This window comes from Lampris incognitus, chromosome 14 (assembly GCF_029633865.1).
Source record: "Lampris incognitus isolate fLamInc1 chromosome 14, fLamInc1.hap2, whole genome shotgun sequence".
Taxonomy (NCBI): Eukaryota; Metazoa; Chordata; class Actinopteri; order Lampriformes; family Lampridae; genus Lampris; species Lampris incognitus.
The window spans coordinates 45,492,727-45,511,918 of record NC_079224.1 but is presented as its reverse complement, the minus strand read 5'-3'; the positions used below and the strand labels follow the sequence as shown (position 1 = coordinate 45,511,918).

Here is a 19,192-nt window from a genome sequence, read left to right as displayed (position 1 = left end):
CTATTCAAGTAAATCTGTACGTCTATATACGCTGATGAGCCAAAACATTATGATCGCTCACAGGTGAACCAAATAACATTGATCCTCTCCAAACCAGGGCACGTATCAAGGTCTGGGTAGATTAGATGGTAAGTGAACAATCAGTTCTCGTAGTAAACGTGTTGGATGCAGGAGAAATGGGCAGGAGTAAAGACCTGAGTGACTTTGACAAGGGCCAAATTGTTATGGCCAGACGACTGGGTCAGAGCATCTCTGTAAGGACAAGACTTGTGGGAGGCTCCCGGTCAGCAGTTGTCAGTCCCTACCCACAGTGTTCCAAAGAGGGACAAACAACAAACCGGCGACTGGGTGTTGGGCACCCAAGGCTCATTGATGCGCGAGGGCAACAAATGCTATCCCATCTGGTCTAAACTGACAGAAGGTCTACTGTGGCACAAGTCACAGAAAATTTTAGTGATGGTTACGGGAGGAATGTGTCACAACACACAGTGCATCGTACCCTGCTGCGTATGGGTCTTAGTAGCCGCAGACGGTCAAAGTGCCCATGATGACCCCTGTCCACCATCAAAAGTGTCTACAATGGGCACGCAAGCATCAGAACTGGACTTCGGTGCAGTGGAAGAAGGTCGCCTGGTCCCATGAGTCCCGTTTTCTTATCGATCATGTGAATGGCCATGTATATGTGTGGCGTTAACCAGGGGAAGTGATGGCACCAGGATGCACTGTGGGAAGACGACAAGCCGGTGGAGGGAGTGTGATGCTCTGGGCAATATTCTGCTGGAAACCCTGGGTCTGGCCATTCATGCGGACATCAATTTGACATGTGCCACCTACCTAAAAACCATTGCAAACCAGGTACACCCCTTCATGGCGATGGTATTCCCTGATGGCAGTGGCCTCTTTCAGCAGGATAATTTACCCTGCCATCCTGCACACATTATTTAGGAGTGTTCAAGGTGTTGTCCTGGCCTCCAAATTCTCCACATCTCAATCTGATTGAGCATCTGTGGGATGTGCTGGACCGACAAGTCCGATCCACGGCAGCTCCACCTCGCAACTTACAGGACTTGAAGGATCTGCTGCTGATGTTTTGGTGCCAGATACCACAGGACACCTTCAGGGGTCTTGTGGAGTCCATGCCTCGGTGGGTTGGCGCTGTTTGCGTGGCACACAGAGGACCAACAGCATATTAGGCCGGTGGCCATAATGTTTTGGCTCTTCAGTGTTTTGTTTCAGTACATTGCACAAATGTGTTGTAAAATGTTAAAAATATATATACATCAAAGCTGATTATTTCTGGAAGTGAAAGGTTTCCATCTTCAACACAATATATGTTGACGTTGTTCAAAAAAGGCTGACATTTTATGATATTTTTTAAGTTAACAGAACATTTTTTTGCTGGCATCTACTTTCTCAGTGTACCTCAGTGTCTTGGAAGACAGTTAAACGTATGTAACAATTTACAAATTGAGAAGCAGTAGTTTAACAGTGATTTGCCATGCAAATATAAATACATTGTTACTCTAGTAGTTATTTGATTATTTGCCATTTCGCTGCTTACACCCAACACCACAGTTGCAGTAGTATTACTAAAATGGAGAGTAAATGGAAAGTAATTGGAAAGGAAAAAAAAGTGTTTAAAAAAACTCAGTCATAGTAGACCTCAAAACATGAGGTTTGATAAAATATAACTGTTTGGTTTGCAAGTCGACAAGAAACTGAAGTACATTAAATATACCTGGCAAGCAAAGTATTTCTACTGTATCGTCTTGATTTTGTAGAGACGTTAGACTTTCCATGCATGTACTGAAACAAACCGGTCACAACTAAACAACCAAAGAATTCATTGGTCAACTGACGCAAAATTTTAAACCAAAACAAAACCTTAAAACAAACACGGAGACCAAAAAAATAAAAATGAAAAAACTAGAACCATACAACCTTGTACAAGCATATTATATTGTTGGAATGGAATCCAAGCTGCGCAGATTAATATAGTTACAATTCAGCAAGATACAGTTGCAAAACTGAATTTCTGTTTAGAAAACCCAATATAAAAATGAAGTTCTTGGGTGTGTGGTCGGCGACGTGCGTGGGGATGAGCTGAAACAATGAACGGGGAATAATGATTGTGTGGACGTTGTTGTGAATGGTGGCTGGTCTTCTTCTGCTTCAGAGGCACAATGAATGAATGACCACAGGGATATCGATCTGGATGGTGTTTCACGCACATTTTGTGTCTTTTTTATGTGCTTGTATCACACTGGATCACATAATGGATGATTTATGCTGACTACTGCAAAACCAAAACTTCAGTAGATAAAGACATTACTGTTTGGTTGACCCTCCCTAATGTCACGTAGCTAGACTCAATGAGATGATGCCTCCAGACAGGGCTTAAAAACTATTTGCAAATAATTCAGTGTTTGTTTTATTCTCTATGATAGTACAAGATGTGTGGTGTTCACCTCATTAAGACAGTTCAAACGGTGTCAGATCAGGTTTTACTCACAGAAGTGTTAATGGAATTAGCTTACAAATACTGTGATTGATCCGACCCTCCGGCACTCGTGGTATTGCCCTACCTGACAACATCCCGCTCAGCTAAGATCAGTACAATAAAAAAAAGAACGAAATATAGAACGTATTTGCAAATACCTTTAGACTTAGGCCTCGTTGCTGCATGTTACAATTCCCATGGCTTAATAGGTGCCTTAACATGCTATAGTAATGATTATATTTGTATCGATATAGTTTGTTGTGAGATTTTACATTCAGTAGTGATGTCCCTTAATACAGTAAATGCTTTTGGCCTATACTTCATTGTTGGTAAAGCCACTTCTTCGAGTTTGGTGCTCAGCCTTGAGTTGCATATCCTTTTAAGGCTAAGGTTTCAAGGCTGAGTGACAGCCACGCAGCCAGTCACGCGCTAGCGCTGCCATATGCCCGCCTATTGCTGTACTGCTATTGGCAACAGTGGGCGCTCAGCTCGATCAAACCAACACTGGGCAGCAGCACAATGATATGATAGCTAGAAGTGTGAAGGCAAAGTTAGTGTAGAGTGACTGACATCCCCGTCACTAGCAGTGCAGTAACTGAGTAACTGATGTATATAGACCACCATTTAAGATTGAATAATAGAAAAACCTGTTTCCATTTTCCCAGGAAGGGAGATTTTGGTCTGTTCTGGTCCTGGACCTCCAGTAAACGATGACGCAATCCTAATCGAGACCAACACGTGTATTTCTTAAGGGGAATTGAAAATTCACACTTTACAATGTGGTAAATTATTCGTGAGTATATGTCTACAAGCTGCAAGTATCAGACCATACACAAGTTGCACCCGTAAACTGAGGTGTCAATCGGTGAATCCAGTATTAAGGAGGTAAAGTTAAAGGGGTAGTTCGGTTTCGGGAGTTTTTACTGTGTCCTACTTGCAAAGAAACAAACTTGCAGATGCCTTGTTTATGTCGGTGTGTGTATTCTGCAGATACATTGAATGGCGAGTTTAACCTACCTTAGCTCCATAGCTGGATGCTTACCAGGATCATTAGCCACTCCTCTCAAAAGACAGGAAATAAACCTTCCACGAAGCTGATCATTGATACTTTTTAGTTCTTAGCGTAGCATCAATTTTTCTTAAACGTTTGCACAAGTACATGCAAAATCCTAAAAATTTGTTAGATCACAATTTTGAAGTACTTTTCCTCAGTATGCATATCTGTCCTCTACCGTGGTTATACCTGAACATAGAACACGGTTTACTAAGTATTCAAAAGTAGGTAGTGAAGTAAGTGACTTTAAATACTAGATTACAGTATTTGGTTTTGCTAGACTAGCCATCCGTCTGTGGCAAGGTCTGAAGGTTTATTCCCCTCCTTTTGAGCAGCGCTGCTAATGAACCCTGAAGACATCCAGCAATTGAGCTAAGCTAGGCTAAGTGCACCATTCAAAATAGTGTAGCAAATTCAGGGGGCAGCCGGGAACCACCGCAGCCGGGACGCGAACCTGGGTTTCCGGCACCACGGGCGACTACGTTAACCAGTCGACTAAAGGGTCCAACCCATTAGCCGACGCGCTAGCGAGTCTAGTCATTCGTGATCGTTACACTACCCCCCTTCTTCGGGAAGCGCGTCCCCGTGCTTCAGCATACCAGCTCCCTGACGCCTCTGGGCGTACACGTTTCCAATGGCCTCACAGTCTCACCATCCCACTTCTGACACCAGTGTAGAGAATTCAGGGGGCAGCCGGGAACCGCTGCAGCCGGGACGCGAACCCGAGTCTCCCGCACCTGGTGTCAGAAGTGGGATGGTGAGACCTCGAGGCCATCGGAAGCACGTGCGCCCAGAGGCGTGAGAGAGCTGAGAGTGGGGACACACTTCCCGAAGGAGGAGGGTAGTGTAACGCCTCGCTAGCCCTTGGCTAACGGGTCGGATCCTTTAGTCGACCGGTTAACGTAGTCGACCATGGTGCGGGAGACCTGGGTTCGCGTCCTGGCTGCGGCGGTTCCCGGCCGTCCCTGAATTCACTACATTGGTGTCAGAAGCGGGATGGTGGGACCATGAGGCCATCGGAAGCGTGTGTGCCCAGAGGCGTGAGGGAGCTGGTATGCTGAAGCGCCGGCACGCCTTTCCCAAAGGAGGGAGGTAGCGTAACGACTACGGATGTGTAGACGCGCTAGCCCTTGGCTAACGGGTCGGACCATTTAGTCGAATGGTTAACGTAGTCGCCCGTGTTGCGGGAGACCAGGGTTCATCTCCCGGCTGCGGTGGTTCCTGGCTGCCCCCGAATTCGCTACAATAGTTTCAAACTGGACATACAGATGTGCAAAAAAGGACTCCACAAGTTTGCCTGACCCTGTGGAAGGAGGACATAAAGTAAAAACTCCAGAAACTTGACTAGCCCTTTAAAATACTTTTTAGAAAGGCTTGACAGCATTGGTGGATGTAAGTTTTTAAAAGATAATAATTTAACGGAGATCATATCAGTCATTGTGATGTGTTATTACACTGGTAATTCAGCTTTAACTGTTTTACAGAAGTGAGAGATGGGTGGCGTTTGGCATGCAGAACAGTACCACAGATGCCAGGGATTCTAGTCGATCACAGAAAAATATCTTAAAGTCAGTTTAGTTCTTCATAGCTCTCTGAGATTGACCACTTCTCTCACACCATGTGACCCCTCTAGATTTACTAAGCGCCACCCATCTGGCCTTCCTAGTAGATCAAAACAAATTTTGGCGGGGGGGAATCATTTTACATTAATTTTTGACCTGGGACTGGTAGAAGACTGCAGGTTAAACCAATAAACTAAAGAGGACATTAAAACTAATTTATGTTAAGACGTCTACTTAAAAACACTCTTTAGCCACATATAGCTCATGTTGTGATTCATGTTTTTCTCATTCAAAGGACATAAAGGATTGGTGTGTTGGAATTAACAATCGTCTGAGTCTTGAGACACTCAGTAACTGGGTGCCGCTGTATCCCTGAATTCATGTGCTGGCGGAGCAGCTGAGAGTTCCATGTTTCAGAATCTGTCTGGCGTCTTTGATTAGTGTGAGGACAACAGTGTATGACACGCAACCAAAACATATGGTGGGATGAAAACTAATGAACACAAACAACTGTGAACCGAGTCAATCTAAGGATTCTGTGAGAAACCGAACAAATCCCCCGACAACATAAAAACGACAGGAAATAACGAAACGCGACTTTCAGGGACACGCTGAGATCCACGTCTCTAGTCTCTCTTGTCATTTTACTGTCAAAATCTGGTTTTCTCTCTCGCTCTCTTGCACATATGCGATCACACACACACGCACCTTCTCTGTCACACACAAACACACACAAGCACATTCACACTCACAGTTTCACCAAGCAGCGACCCCCCCCCCCAAACATAACGCTCACATCGGTTCAAACCTCCATCTCTCGCCACCTCCCTTCAAATGGTGCAATATCATGCAAACCATGCAAAAAACAATGAAAATGTTCATATAAAAAAATAAGTGTAAAAAAAATGGCATAGCAATTACATGTATCCATTCAATCTCTTCTTCTGTTTCCTGATGTCCCAAAATCTGCACTGTCTACACTAAAAATCGCATGCGGTACATGCAGTGGGGTTTGCCTTGCAGCGATAAAGCTTTTTGGGTGTATATATGTGTTTTAATGTTTCATATTTAGCTAAATCTTTGCGGAGAGTGCGCTGTACAGAGTCTACTATACAAACTGTCTGCTTTCGCTTCCTTTCTTTCTCTCTCTCTTTTTTTATGTGTGTGTGGGCAGTCTCTCTGGACCCCAGTTGATTGGTTAGATGCCATGGCTGTCACTCTGGACGCCAGCTGATTGGCCAGATGGGTGGTGATGTAAGGCCAACATTACATGGCTGTAGAAGGTCGATGACCTTGGCTGTGACCTTGTAGCACCTCTGTCTAAAAAGACAGATGACGCCCAGTTTAATTCCAGTGTGTCATTTCCATCCAGAGGTTTGGGTTTGACCCAAATCGAGTTGGGCTTAGAGGCTTGGGTTTAATTTAAGGGCTGAATTTTGTTTAAAGTCTGTGTCATGGGTTCAGTACCCCCCCCCTCAGGGTGGTGTGTTCCACACAGTATCAGGGAACCCCTCCCCCGTGGACGAGAGTGGCAGGGCACCCCCACTGGGCGTGAAGGGATCTGTGTCCGTGTCCGTTTCACCCTCGGCGAGATAGCTCGGCCGGGGCCGGTCTTTTGTCCAGTTGGCTCCCCCACCCACTTTTGCCATGTTGAAGTCCCCTCCCTCCTCATCGTCCCGCTCCCCAGAGATGCTGAAGCCGCTGGGCGAGCGTTCCAGCTCCTCATGGTTAACCGAGAGCATGGAGAGCGGTGTATCCGCCTCCCGCCCCCCTGTGGTCCTGCCCACACCTGCCAACATGCTCCCCCCATTCCCAGATGCGGAATAATCCTGCAGGGAGCTGATAGGCAGCACGGTAGGCCTCTCTGTGTATGTGGGAATTTGGGCAGAGAAGTGATGTTGTTGGTGGTGATCTGGAGCAGGAAAGTGGCTTCTGCCAGGCAAGCTGAAGTCCTCTCCCCCGCCAGTAGCTCCAGCACCCCTTGCAGGCTCCTTGTGGTAGCGATAGTAAGGGCTGACCTTGCTGACAGGCACCTGGTAGGACATGTGGGGAAAGGATTCGGCATAGTTGAAGAAGACACGGCGTATCTCTGATCCGCCCGCGGGGTCGCAGGGCTCCATGGTCATGTGGGCAGTGCCGGCAGAGTCCACCTGCAGGTGCTCAGTGTGCTGGATGTGCATGTCCACCAGGAAGTCCAGCTTCTTCTCCATGTCCTCCACCTGTAGGTGGGAAGGCAGACACTACATCAGCATAACAGAGGACAGAATCACCTGGAGTGTCAAGAGATGGACAACTATTTATTTGCAAGTGCTTTCAGTGCCCAATTAGATTGGATAAAATCAGACTGATTAGATTTGATAAAATTAGATTTGATTTGATTAGATAAACTTTGATGAAATTAAACTATATTAGATTGGATTAGATTAGAGTTGATTGGATCAAATTTGAACAAAACATTTACTTTTTGGTGTTTTTTTTTGTTTTTTTTGCCGCTTTCAGTGGCAGAGAAGAAAGAAAGTAGATTAGATTATTTGATATCAGACAAATTTACATTAGTATAAATGAATTTACAGGGATCCATCCCTATGGCTAAATGGACTAGTTGCAGCAGGAGATAATAAGAGAGAGCTAAAACTGAAAGAGGATGAAAAAGTCAAGGGGTTCCTACAGTGACCAAAGTTTACCAGTTGCGTTTTCAGGTCAAACGTCACTTATAACCTTCGTGTATACCTGGCTCTAACATCCTGTTTACACTTAGCTCAAAAATGCGTCTTGAATTAATCTGTTAGCTATCAGATTTAGTCAACATAAAAATCCCAGGGTAAAAAAAAAAAAAAAATGCAACACACATTAAAGTACTACTACTTTCGGCTGTTCCCGTTAGGGCTCGCCACAGCGGATCATCCGTTTCCATCTCTTCCTGTCCTCCGCATCTTCCTCTGTCACACCAGCCACCTGCATGTCCTCCCTCACCACATCCATAAACCTCCTCTTTGGTCTTCCTCTTCTCCTCTTCCCTGGCAGCTCCATATTCAGCATCCTTCTCCCAATATACCCAGCATCTCTCCTCCACACATGTCCAAACCATCTCAATCTTGCCTCTCTTGCTTTGTTTCCAAACCGTCCAACCTGAGCTGTCCGTCTAATATAATCGTTCCTAATCCTGTCCTTTTTCGTCACTCCCAATGAAAATCTTATCATCTTCACCTCTGCCACCTCCAGCGCCGCCCCCTGTCTTTTCGTCAGTGCCACTGTCTCCAAACCATACAACATAGCTGGTCTCACAACCATCTTGTAAACCTTCCCTTTAACTCTTGCTGGTACCCTTCTGTCACACACCACTCCTGACACTCTTCTCCACCCACTCCACCCTGCCTGCACTCTCTTTTTCACCTCTCTTCTGCACTCCCCGTTACTTTGGACAGTTGACCCCAAGTGTTTAAACCCATACGCCTTCGTCACTTCTACTCCTTGCGACCTTACCATTCCACTGTCCTCCCTCTCATTCACACATATGTATTCCGTCTCCTACTGACTTTCATTCATCGTCTCTCCCATGAATGCAACACACATTAAAGATGGGTTTAAATCTGCCTGCTCAAACCACCTCGGGAAATGGTTTGAGCAGGCAGATTTACTCGCTGTATTTTTATGCTAATTGTAAACAGGTTGTTGGAGTCGCATCCTGGTTCTAGTAATGTTTCAGAGACCTCACCACCTTGCGTAGAAAGGGTTTGTGAACTACTTTGTTAATCTATGTCCTCACCTGCCTCTCCACTCTGACAAATTTACCCATCAAGCTTTGGTCCTCAGAATCTGGCATGGAGGCTTTGGCTAGGAAGGATTCGTGCCTGGAACACAGGAATACTGTGTACAGTTGGACTGCATAGAAACCCATTTGGGGGGGGGGATGCATGAAAAGGATTGCCTGGACAGAAACTATGATTGGGATTAATATAACCATAGTAATAATAGTTATTATAATGATGAATATAATATATAATATAATAAAATAATGATATTAGTAGTGGTTTAAACCATTGATCTTTTCTGTAAAAGACTGGATGAAGCAATGGTACCTGGGTGACTGATTTGGAGGGTAGCTAAAGGGTGCTTTCTGAGTTTTCTTTTGTTTCGGGGTGAGCGGAGGTCCAGGGGCAAGAATCATGTCTATTCTGGAATGGAGGGAGCAATAAGAAAGAGAATGAGTCAGACATGAGCATTTGTGGTAATCAAATTAGGTTTACTATTGCCGACAAAAGATGTGATAAGGAAATCTCCAGAACAGAGAATGAAAGGATTGAACTGATAAAAAAAGACATTGCAGTGCCTAGGCTCACTGTAAGTGACTATGAATGGGAGGTTTAGACAAATGTATGAGGAAAAAAAGTTGCATCTCATAACTCATAGATAGAAGAAAGAAGAATCTGCATATAACCCATCCTATTGTATAGAAGCTGTGGGCCTCTGCAGCACCCGGGGACCAACTCCAGTTCTTCTTTCCATTGCCTTGCTCAGGGGCACAGACAGGATGTACATACATGTCTTTTCAATGGTGGGAGGAAACTGGAGCACCCGGCGGAAACCCATGCAGACACAGGGAGAACGTGCAAACTCCACACAGAAAGGACCTGGGACTGTCACTAGGATAGTCACTTCATCTCAGCTCTATGGTCAAATAGAATTCCATGACTTGGAAATATCTTGGACCAAAATGTAAATATAAAAAAATAATGCAGTGATATTATGATTTAAAGATTAAGACATTCATAATTCTCACTCTGACAAGGGATATGAAGGTCAAAATTCTTCTTTTTTTTTTTAGCAGAATAAACATTTTCAGCTTGTTCACCAAGTGTAACTTTTATATTTAATTTGATTAGATCACTTTATAAATGAAGTTCCTCTGTAAACTGGGGCAGCGTGGTATCCCAGTGGTTAGCACTGTTGCCTCACAGCAAGAAGGTCCAGGCAGTCCCAGGTCCTTTCTGTGTAGAGTTTGCATGTCCTCCCCGTGTCTGCGTGGGTTTCCTCCGGGTGCTCTGGTTTCCTCCCACCATCAAAAAGACATGCATATTAGGGTTAATACTCCTGTCTGTGCCCCTGACCAAGACAATGGAAAAAAGTGGAGTTGGTCCCCGGCTGCTGCAGCTTCCCACTGCTCCTATACAATAGGATGGGATGGGTTAAATGTAGAGAACACGTTCGTTGTAAGAATACAGTTCGTTGTAAGAATACAATGTCAAATAAAGTGGCTTTAATTTCATTTCAAACTGAAGCTTCTCTGTAAAGTGACGTTCCTTTGTAACCTGAACTTCCTTGGAAAAGTGCAAATATAGGCCTGAACTTCCTTGGAAAAGTGCAAATATAGGACAAGTGTGGTTTTCTTCCTGTTCACATCAAAATGACTACATCTCGGATGTGCAAAAGACTTCCTGTTATCATTTGTCCTTACTTACCTTGTCTGGAGGTACTTGATTCTACAGAGCATGTCCAAATGGCCAGCAGAGTACTGCTCAATCACGTCTTTGACGTCATAAGGCCTCAGAGTCTCTTTAAACCGCTTCTTATTTAACAGGAATGTCATGATCCTGTGGAAAAGAGGGTTTAGCTTCAGCGATTCAGAACCACTTTTTGGCATACTTCAGAACCTATGGTACAGTGCTTGGGGACAATGTACAGTAAAAGATAAGTAAGAACAATATGTATATTACACCAAATGATCCATAAATCTACTTAGAGTGAAAGTGGCATGGCATTATATACAGGGTTTAGAATCAAAGGCTATAAAGAAGTTGACAACATGAGAGCCTGAAAATCTGAAGGTTAGAATTAACAATTAGAAAAACATTTAAAATTTGAAAAAGATCATAAACTCATCAAAAGTTAGCGTAGAAATAGAATTACCTTGATCGCCAAGAACAACAAATGAACAGAATGGAATAAATGGATGGAAAAAAACATGAATGGAGTTGTCCTGGTGAAGAAACAAACTGACAACTCACTGTACACCCTGAGAAATGCTAAAAAAATTTGCACACCTAGTCCAAATTTTTCATTTTTTATTTTATTTGTTATTTTGGTCCAACAACTCTCAAAACTCTCAGAGCTTACTGATGGATGCAAAAAATTAAATTCTTCCAAACCCTTTAGGACTGACAACTTTTTCAGAGTTGGTATGTAAACTTAATGGAGAAAACGGTATGGCATATTGATTTTTCAAAGTGCAAATTTTCAGAGTTAAAATTCAGTCTTTGATGGCCAACAGTTTTCGTCTCTTGACTGCTGAGGTGCTGTCCTTAAGAATTTGTGGTTTATTGACTTGTGAGATGGCACCTTGACCTGACTGACTTCTGTTTGAGACATTTAGATGTAGCTATTCCCCAGCACTACTTGTTTTGTAATGATGAAACAGGTAGATGTTAGATGTCTTGCTCATCAACACTACAGCAGTTTGCACAACAATTGGAGGTCTCAAAACCTTGCACTGTCTGGTGTTTCTTTTAAATACTAGGCCTTCCCAGCACAGACCCTGAATTCACCAGGCTGTATACTTTGCTGACCCCCACCCCCCACATTGCCTGGACAAGCATCAGAGTTTTGTCCCGAAACCAAAACCCTACAAAGCAGAACATCTCATTCACAGACCCATTCATCATCCAGATAAAGGCCTGGAAAGAGGCAATGCTCTCAGAGGGTTAAATCACTCATCTGGCTGGCCCTCACGCTGGATTGAATTGCTGGATTATGATGAAGTTGTAGCCTATGGGGTTTCTGATACACTGTCAGTGTGTGGCTGTGGAGAAACATCAGCAATTTCTCACAGTTGTGCAGAAAGGGTCCATTGGATGTCATGTGCTGGAGTGTATGGTACAACAGTGTGACTCTTAGATAACTTAAATCTAGCAAAAATGTCCTGGAATTCAACCAATTACAGTAGCATTCAGGTGTTTACCATAATGTATAGGTATTTTTGTCGAGTTGTAATCTTGTGTACAGCATATTACAAGACAGTTCCAACAGACCGTTTTTAGCATCACTCTGGCACAGTGACCTAGATTCAAAGAAGGTTGAATCAGTTCATGTGGATACAATGTTTATTGACAGATAAGTTTCATCACTCATCTAAGTGACCTCTTCAGTCTAAACTGACTGCAGGTATCCCCCACCCCTTATAAACAATACAGTACAATACAGTTGCTATTCTGATTACGACCGAAACCAACGACCAGTTTCATATGCAAATATGGGTGTGACCATTAACTAGAGTTTCAATGGCCATGTGTACTATTCACAGAGGATTTGAGAATGTTTGCAACCTTCTTTGATTTTCTTTCCAGGATTATTGAGCATGCATCAAGACAGCTAAGTCAAGTCAGTTTTATTTGTATAGCCCAATATCACAAATTACAAATTTGCCTGGGGCTTTACAGCAACACAACATCCTGTCCTTCGACCCTTGCATCAGACAGTGACCTAGATTGTTTCAAAACTTTGTCCTTTAACTTGCACATAGTTTAAAGGAGAGAAACCGCATTCAGAGGTTTTTAGCTGACTTACTAATATGGTGAATGCTTTAGTGAACCACAAGCTATTTCCATGTTATTTGCCAGAGTTTTCTGGAAGGTTGCTAGTTCAAATCCCATAACAAGCTGTTAACATCTGGGCTGTGGAAGGGACATTTAGCACCCAAATGGCTCATTGGTGCTCTGTGACAAATAGCAGAGGACTGAGGTAACACTTGGAGGTCAGCTGGCAAAATTTGGTAGTTAGCTGGTTATACTGGGTGGTTAGCTGATATCGATCTAAGGAATAGAGTGAAAGTAAGGAAAGAATACCTACAACTGATTATGTCTGTTTAAGAAACAATTTCTCGGAAAATGTGTTGTGTTTTTTTTTCTTTCAAGAAAAGAAGCATCTCTCTAAAAGCATTTCCCCCTAAATTCAGTATCTGTCTTTTTTAATCAGTTAACAATTTGTAGTACTTTATAAAGTTCTTTGTAACAGTGGTTTTGCAGTACTCTGGAATTCACATTTATGTTAATTAAGTTTGTATTATTAGTATTATCATTACTGTTACTACTATTATTTTAATCAAACATAATTTTCCTGGTTTCTACTGACCTGACTGCCCTGATAACCAGCTTCAGAGTTGGGATCATCTCCTCCAGCAGAATGTCAGGGGGGAAGCCTCTCTCTTCTAAGGCTGGCTCTGCCAGGGTCCCTGCATCTGCCAGGAAACAACACTGATGTAAGGATCCTTCATTAGAAAACCATCCAGACAAGGAGGTGGGTCCTACATTTTCACACAGGATCAGTCACTTTAAGTCTTGTTTTGGACATCACATTGTGTTTCTTCCCAGTATAATATCTTTTGGGGAGAATATTCAAAGAGAAAATTTGTAAATTTTCAGTTGTATCTCTATCTACAACAGGGGTAGGGTATAAAAAGACACTTGCAGGTGTTCCTGATCATTTCTGTATCTGTATGCTGGCAGTGAAAACCAAGTGATGTATCTTGATGTTAGTCATCGGACAGAAAAACTAAAGTCAAATCTTGGGTTTCTATTTATCTCTGCTAGAGTGCAATGCATTCTGGTACAGGTGGGCGCTATAGGAAAGACTCTGTGAACAGGACAACACCAGTTTCTCTATCAGTATAGTACACAATGAGGATTTTATTGAATCAGTCAACTACATTACCCATCAGTAGTTACTGCACGTATGGTGAAATTTTCCTTTAACAGTAAGCCACTAAAGTCAGCTAACTGTGCAGAGATCACAGTAGTTTGATATCTGATGTAGAAATGTGAAAATGGCAGATGTTGGTAAACCTTCTGAGTATCCACAACCTTTCTCTTTTAATTTGCTTGACTAATCTATTGTCATTATGTCTGCCAGGCAGCAGTCTGGAGGGGATATTCAGTTTGGTGTTGTGTGTGTGTGTGTGTGTGTGTGTGTGTGTGTGTGTGTGTGTGTGTGTGTGTGTGTGTGTGAGAGAGAGAGAGAGAGAGAGAGAGAGAGAGAGAGAGAGAGAGAGAGAGAGAGAGAGAGAGAGAGAGAGAGAGAGAGAGAGAGAGAGAGAGAGAGAGAGAGAGAGAGAGAGAGAGAGAGAGAGAGAGAGAGAGAGAGAGAGAGAGAGAGAGAGATATGTTCTCAGCTAATCTCGCATACTACTGGGCCTATCAGCCTAATATTTTTTGTGCACAGTTATGACTGTATGATCAAGAACCTCTCGTGGGCAATTTCATGCTTAACACAGAAAGTAAAGTTATTGCTAAGGAGATAGCCAGATGCCTTGAGGACATTCTTCCTCAGATTATTTCCGAGGATAAGATTGGCTTCATTAGGGATCAGCGTTCACTTTTCAATATCAGAAGACTTTTAGATGTCATCCATACTTCTAGCTCTTCTCTCCCTCTTCAGGTCATTGTCTCCATAGCTGTTGAGAAGGCTTTTGTGTAGAGCGGGAGTATTTATTTACAGTTTTACAGAAATTTGGATTTGGTTGCAAACTTATTTAATAGATTTACCATGCTTACCAACTCTATACACTCCTCATACTTTCCACTATCTAGGGGGGACATGTTAAGGATGCCCATTATCCCCGCTATGCTTCGCTATAGCAATTGAACCATCCTCTATAGCGAGCAAGGCCTAACCCCATTTTCAAGGTATCATGCACTATAGTCTTAGGGGTAGGATAGGGTATGATCTTTCACTCTTTATAACAAACCCTGTGTCTTCCGTCCCCCAATTAAATCTATCCTATGAGACTTTGGATCATTTTCAGGTTACAAACTAAATTTTCAGAAAAGTGAATGTTTCCCAATCAATACTTTGGCTCAAAAAAATCAAACAATCCTCAATTCCTTTTCATCTGTCAATGCCAGCCTTTAAATAACCTGGTGTCAAGAATACCCGCACACTACCCTCCCTTTTTGAAGCAAACTTTGCCTCACTAGTAGCCAACATGAAGTCAGACTTTCAGCATTGGAGCAGACTACCCCTTTTACTTTCCTGAAAAGTGCAATGCATTAAGATGTACAGTTTACTCAAGTTTCTGTATGTTTTTCCAATGCCTTCTCATTTTTGCACATTAGATCAGGCAATTCACTACATTTATTCGCGGGAGAAAGGTTCCTAGAATCGGTAAAGCCATTTTACAGAGACCGAAGAACTGTGGCAGCCTCGTGCTCCCTAATTTTATGTGCCATTACTGGGCTGCAAACATATAAAAATGTATTTACTGGTTAAAGACCCCTGTGACTAATTGGTGTAGCCTACAGGCACACTGTCTGCACTGGCTTATTCTTCTCTCTGTATATCTCCTGCCACTCCTCAAACCCTTCGGTGCTGTCCACTTTAAAGATGTGGATACAGTTCCGCCATCATTTTAAGTTTTCCTCAGCGTCGAGTCTTGGGCCTTTAGCAATAATCACTTAATTACTGCCTCCGTTTTAACCCTGTGTCTTCCGTCCCCCAATTAAATCTATCCTATGAGACTTTGGATCATTTTCAGGTTACAAACTAAATTTTCAGAAAAGTGAATGTTTCCCAATCAATACTTTGGCTCAAAAAAATCAAACAATCCTCAATTCCTTTTCATCTGTCAATGCCAGCCTTTAAATAACCTGGTGTCAAGAATACCCGCACACTACCCTCCCTTTTTGAAGCAAACTTTGCCTCACTAGTAGCCAACATGAAGTCAGACTTTCAGCATTGGAGCAGACTACCCCTTTTACTTTCCTGAAAAGTGCAATGCATTAAGATGTACAGTTTACTCAAGTTTCTGTATGTTTTTCCAATGCCTTCTCATTTTTGCACATTAGATCAGGCAATTCACTACATTTATTCGCGGGAGAAAGGTTCCTAGAATCGGTAAAGCCATTTTACAGAGACCGAAGAACTGTGGCAGCCTCGTGCTCCCTAATTTTATGTGCCATTACTGGGCTGCAAACATATAAAAATGTATTTACTGGTTAAAGACCCCTGTGACTAATTGGTGTAGCCTACAGGCACACTGTCTGCACTGGCTTATTCTTCTCTCTGTATATCTCCTGCCACTCCTCAAACCCTTCGGTGCTGTCCACTTTAAAGATGTGGATACAGTTCCGCCATCATTTTAAGTTTTCCTCAGCGTCGAGTCTTGGGCCTTTAGCAATAATCACTTAATTACTGCCTCCATTTTGAACTCAACCTATAAACCCTGGAGCAGATTAGGTATCAATTGTTTCAAAGACTTCTATGATGGTGATTTTTTTTCTAGCTTTGACTCTTTGTCTTAAATTCCACCTGCCATGTTCGAATTTGTTCCATTATATTCAGGTCCATTACTTCGTACGTACAAAGTTTGATTCCTTTCCCAGGCCCCCTCAAAAACCATTATGGGAGAACCTTTTTAAGCTGTGTCCTACTCAGGGGGGGGTTTATATCTGAAATTTATCAAAACACCATGTCTTTGAACAGTGACACAGTCCAAATGGGTGGGGGAAACTTGAAACGGAACTGGCAGAGGACTGGTGGGAACTGGCATTAGATAGGATGAATTCCCAGTCCGCGGTGGTGTAGCGGTCTAAGCATTGGCTTTGTGTCGATGCAGTTGCCCACTGGGGACAGGGGTTCGTGCCCCGGTCTCGTCAGATCCGACTATGGCCGGACTCGATGAAGCAGCAATCATTGGCAACGCTGTCTTCAGGAGGGGGGCGGAGTCGGCTTGTGTTCGTCACGTGAATGCGTCTCTGTGTGTGTCGGAAAAAGCAGTGGTTCGGCCTGGAGTCACCTTGTCACGAAAGTGGGGAGGCGGTCTCCTTCGAGACTGCCAGCCGGAGAGATGCAGTTGGCGAACGCATGCAGTATGAGGGTGGGTGTTTGGATTAAAATAGGGATCGATGGGCCACTAAATTGGGAGAAAAAAGGGAAAAATCAGAAATAAATTTAAAAAGATAGGGTGATTCATCATCCTGTGCTCAACTCAGTTTTATTCAGCTAAAGGTGGCGGAGAGAGCCCACTTCAGTAAATCCGAACTGCATGAAATTTACCCTGATTCCAATCCCAAATGTGACCATTGCAGCAGTCTACAGGCAGACCTCTCACATATGTTGGAACATATTGGTCTTTGATTTTTGATGTATTCTTTATGCTGTTGAATAACAATTTACAGCCTTGCCCATTACTGGCCATTTTTGGGGTGCCTGTGGAGCCCCTCCCTTACAATTCGAGGTTGACATGATTGCTTTTGCAAAACTTCTAGCCAGGCAAAGAATACTCCTAACCTGGAAATTGCCTACCCCACCCCCCATTCTCTGCTTGGCTGAGAGCTGTGATGTCGTTTTTGCATCTAGAAGAGATAACGTTTACACATAGATGGTTTAATGAGCACATTCTAAAAAAAGTGGCAACCCTTTGTCTCATATTTTATTAGCTTATCTGTTCTTCCTACTGACTGATTGCCTTTGTTTTTACATGATATTATCGGCCTGTAAGGGACCCCTGATTAATGTACTTCTTAACCTTATGGCTAAATATAAATAAGTTGAAGCAGAGGTTGTTTTTTTTCATTTTTGTTTTACTTTAATTTGTTTTATTATTATTCATTTATTTTTCTCTTCCGCTTTTTTCCCTGGCCATTTACTTACTCACTCCATTATTAGTGTTATTGTATTAGTTTTAATTGGTTATCACTGTCTTTCCTTTTTTTATTTTTATTTTTTGCTGTGTGTGTTATTGTACTGCAGGGGTTGGGTAGGGTGGAAGGGTGGGTGGGGAAAAGGAAATATGTAAAATGCTGACCTCTAAACCTGGTATTGTGTTCATCATTTGCTTATGCTTTTCGCCAATTAAAACCAATTATTAAAAAAAAGAAAGAAAAGAACCTCATGGTTGCGGTGATTAAAAACCTTTGATAAACGTTTGTTCTCACTACTACTGCTCCCTCTTTTCATTTAGCTCGCTTGACCTGTCAATCTGAGTCAAGCGTACATGTGAGTCATGCATGCACATGGTTGACTTAGATCGGGCAGTGACAGTGTCAAAACATTACGTACTCGGGTACGAGTCTTCAAAGTAAATGAGAAGTCGGTCATATTTCTTAAGTCAGCAAATCATTCACTGCTGATCGCAGCACAGGAGAACCGGAGGAACCGCTGTCTTTATTTTCATAATATAATAAAGCTGTGCAAACCGCATGTGTGACTCGCATCTACAGTTGACTCCGATTGGGCAGTCACATGATCAAAAGTTATTAAAAGAATTTTGATAATCCAAAAAATGTGAACGTTATAAAAGAACTACTTCCTGTAGTTTGCAGTCAAAGCAGGAAGTTTTGCATATTCTTTTCACTGCCCAATCGGAGTCGACCGTAGATGTGAGTCGCGCATACGTGAGTTTACACGGTTTACCCAGCTTTATTATATTACGAACAGAGGTACCCGGCGTTGCCCGGGGAAAATGTTCTCACCAAAACAACCAACACGATCTGATCTTTACGATATAATCGATGATAAAATATAGGATAATATATATGATACATGTGATAAACGAATGGCAAATCAACAAATCTTATTAACAAAAATTATCAAATGTCATAATTTTCAATCCATTCATCATGCTTCTTTGCCAATGTGTGTATTAATCACCGCAAAGCACAAAATAAATGCAATTTCGCAAATCAAAATTTTTACTTGGTTTTTTAAAATATTTTTCGAACTGTGCAATCCTTGGAAAGTGCTGATTCTAAAGATATTTTTGTTTTTGTTCTACAATGAGTATTTTTGGAGTTTTAAGCGAACATACAAACATACACGCTCACTGTATACATAGAGATGAAAATAAAGACAGGGTTAGGCTTAGACCAGAATGTTTGCATAGCAAACCTTATCTTTTTGGAAAGTGCAAGTTCATATTAGACTTGGTTGCATTCGTGCGAGGGTCCACCTAGGAGGCTGCGCATCCACAAACTGACAGGCAAAACATTTTTATTCGGTAGATTTTTTAGCTTCAGCGCTGTGTATAACATTTTTTTTCCATATTTCCGAGTCAATTGACTTGGGACACTGTGCAAAAGTCTTACAATT

At 42.6% G+C, this 19,192-nt stretch overlaps 1 protein-coding gene across 1 annotated transcript in view; it reads right to left on the bottom strand.

Moving 5' to 3' along the window:
• Positions 1-6,591: 6,591 nt before the first annotated feature.
• Positions 6,592-19,192, bottom strand: part of kcnq3 (potassium voltage-gated channel, KQT-like subfamily, member 3) — a 162,948-nt gene continuing 150,347 nt past the window's right edge. Inside the window, exons 11-15 of the mRNA XM_056292940.1 lie at positions 13,241-13,346; positions 10,576-10,707; positions 9,196-9,291; positions 8,883-8,967; positions 6,592-7,335 (exon numbers count right to left, since the gene is read on the bottom strand). Coding sequence (XP_056148915.1) covers positions 6,592-7,335; positions 8,883-8,967; positions 9,196-9,291; positions 10,576-10,707; positions 13,241-13,346 — 1,163 coding nt within the window. The remainder of the gene's footprint in view (positions 7,336-8,882; positions 8,968-9,195; positions 9,292-10,575; positions 10,708-13,240; positions 13,347-19,192) is intronic.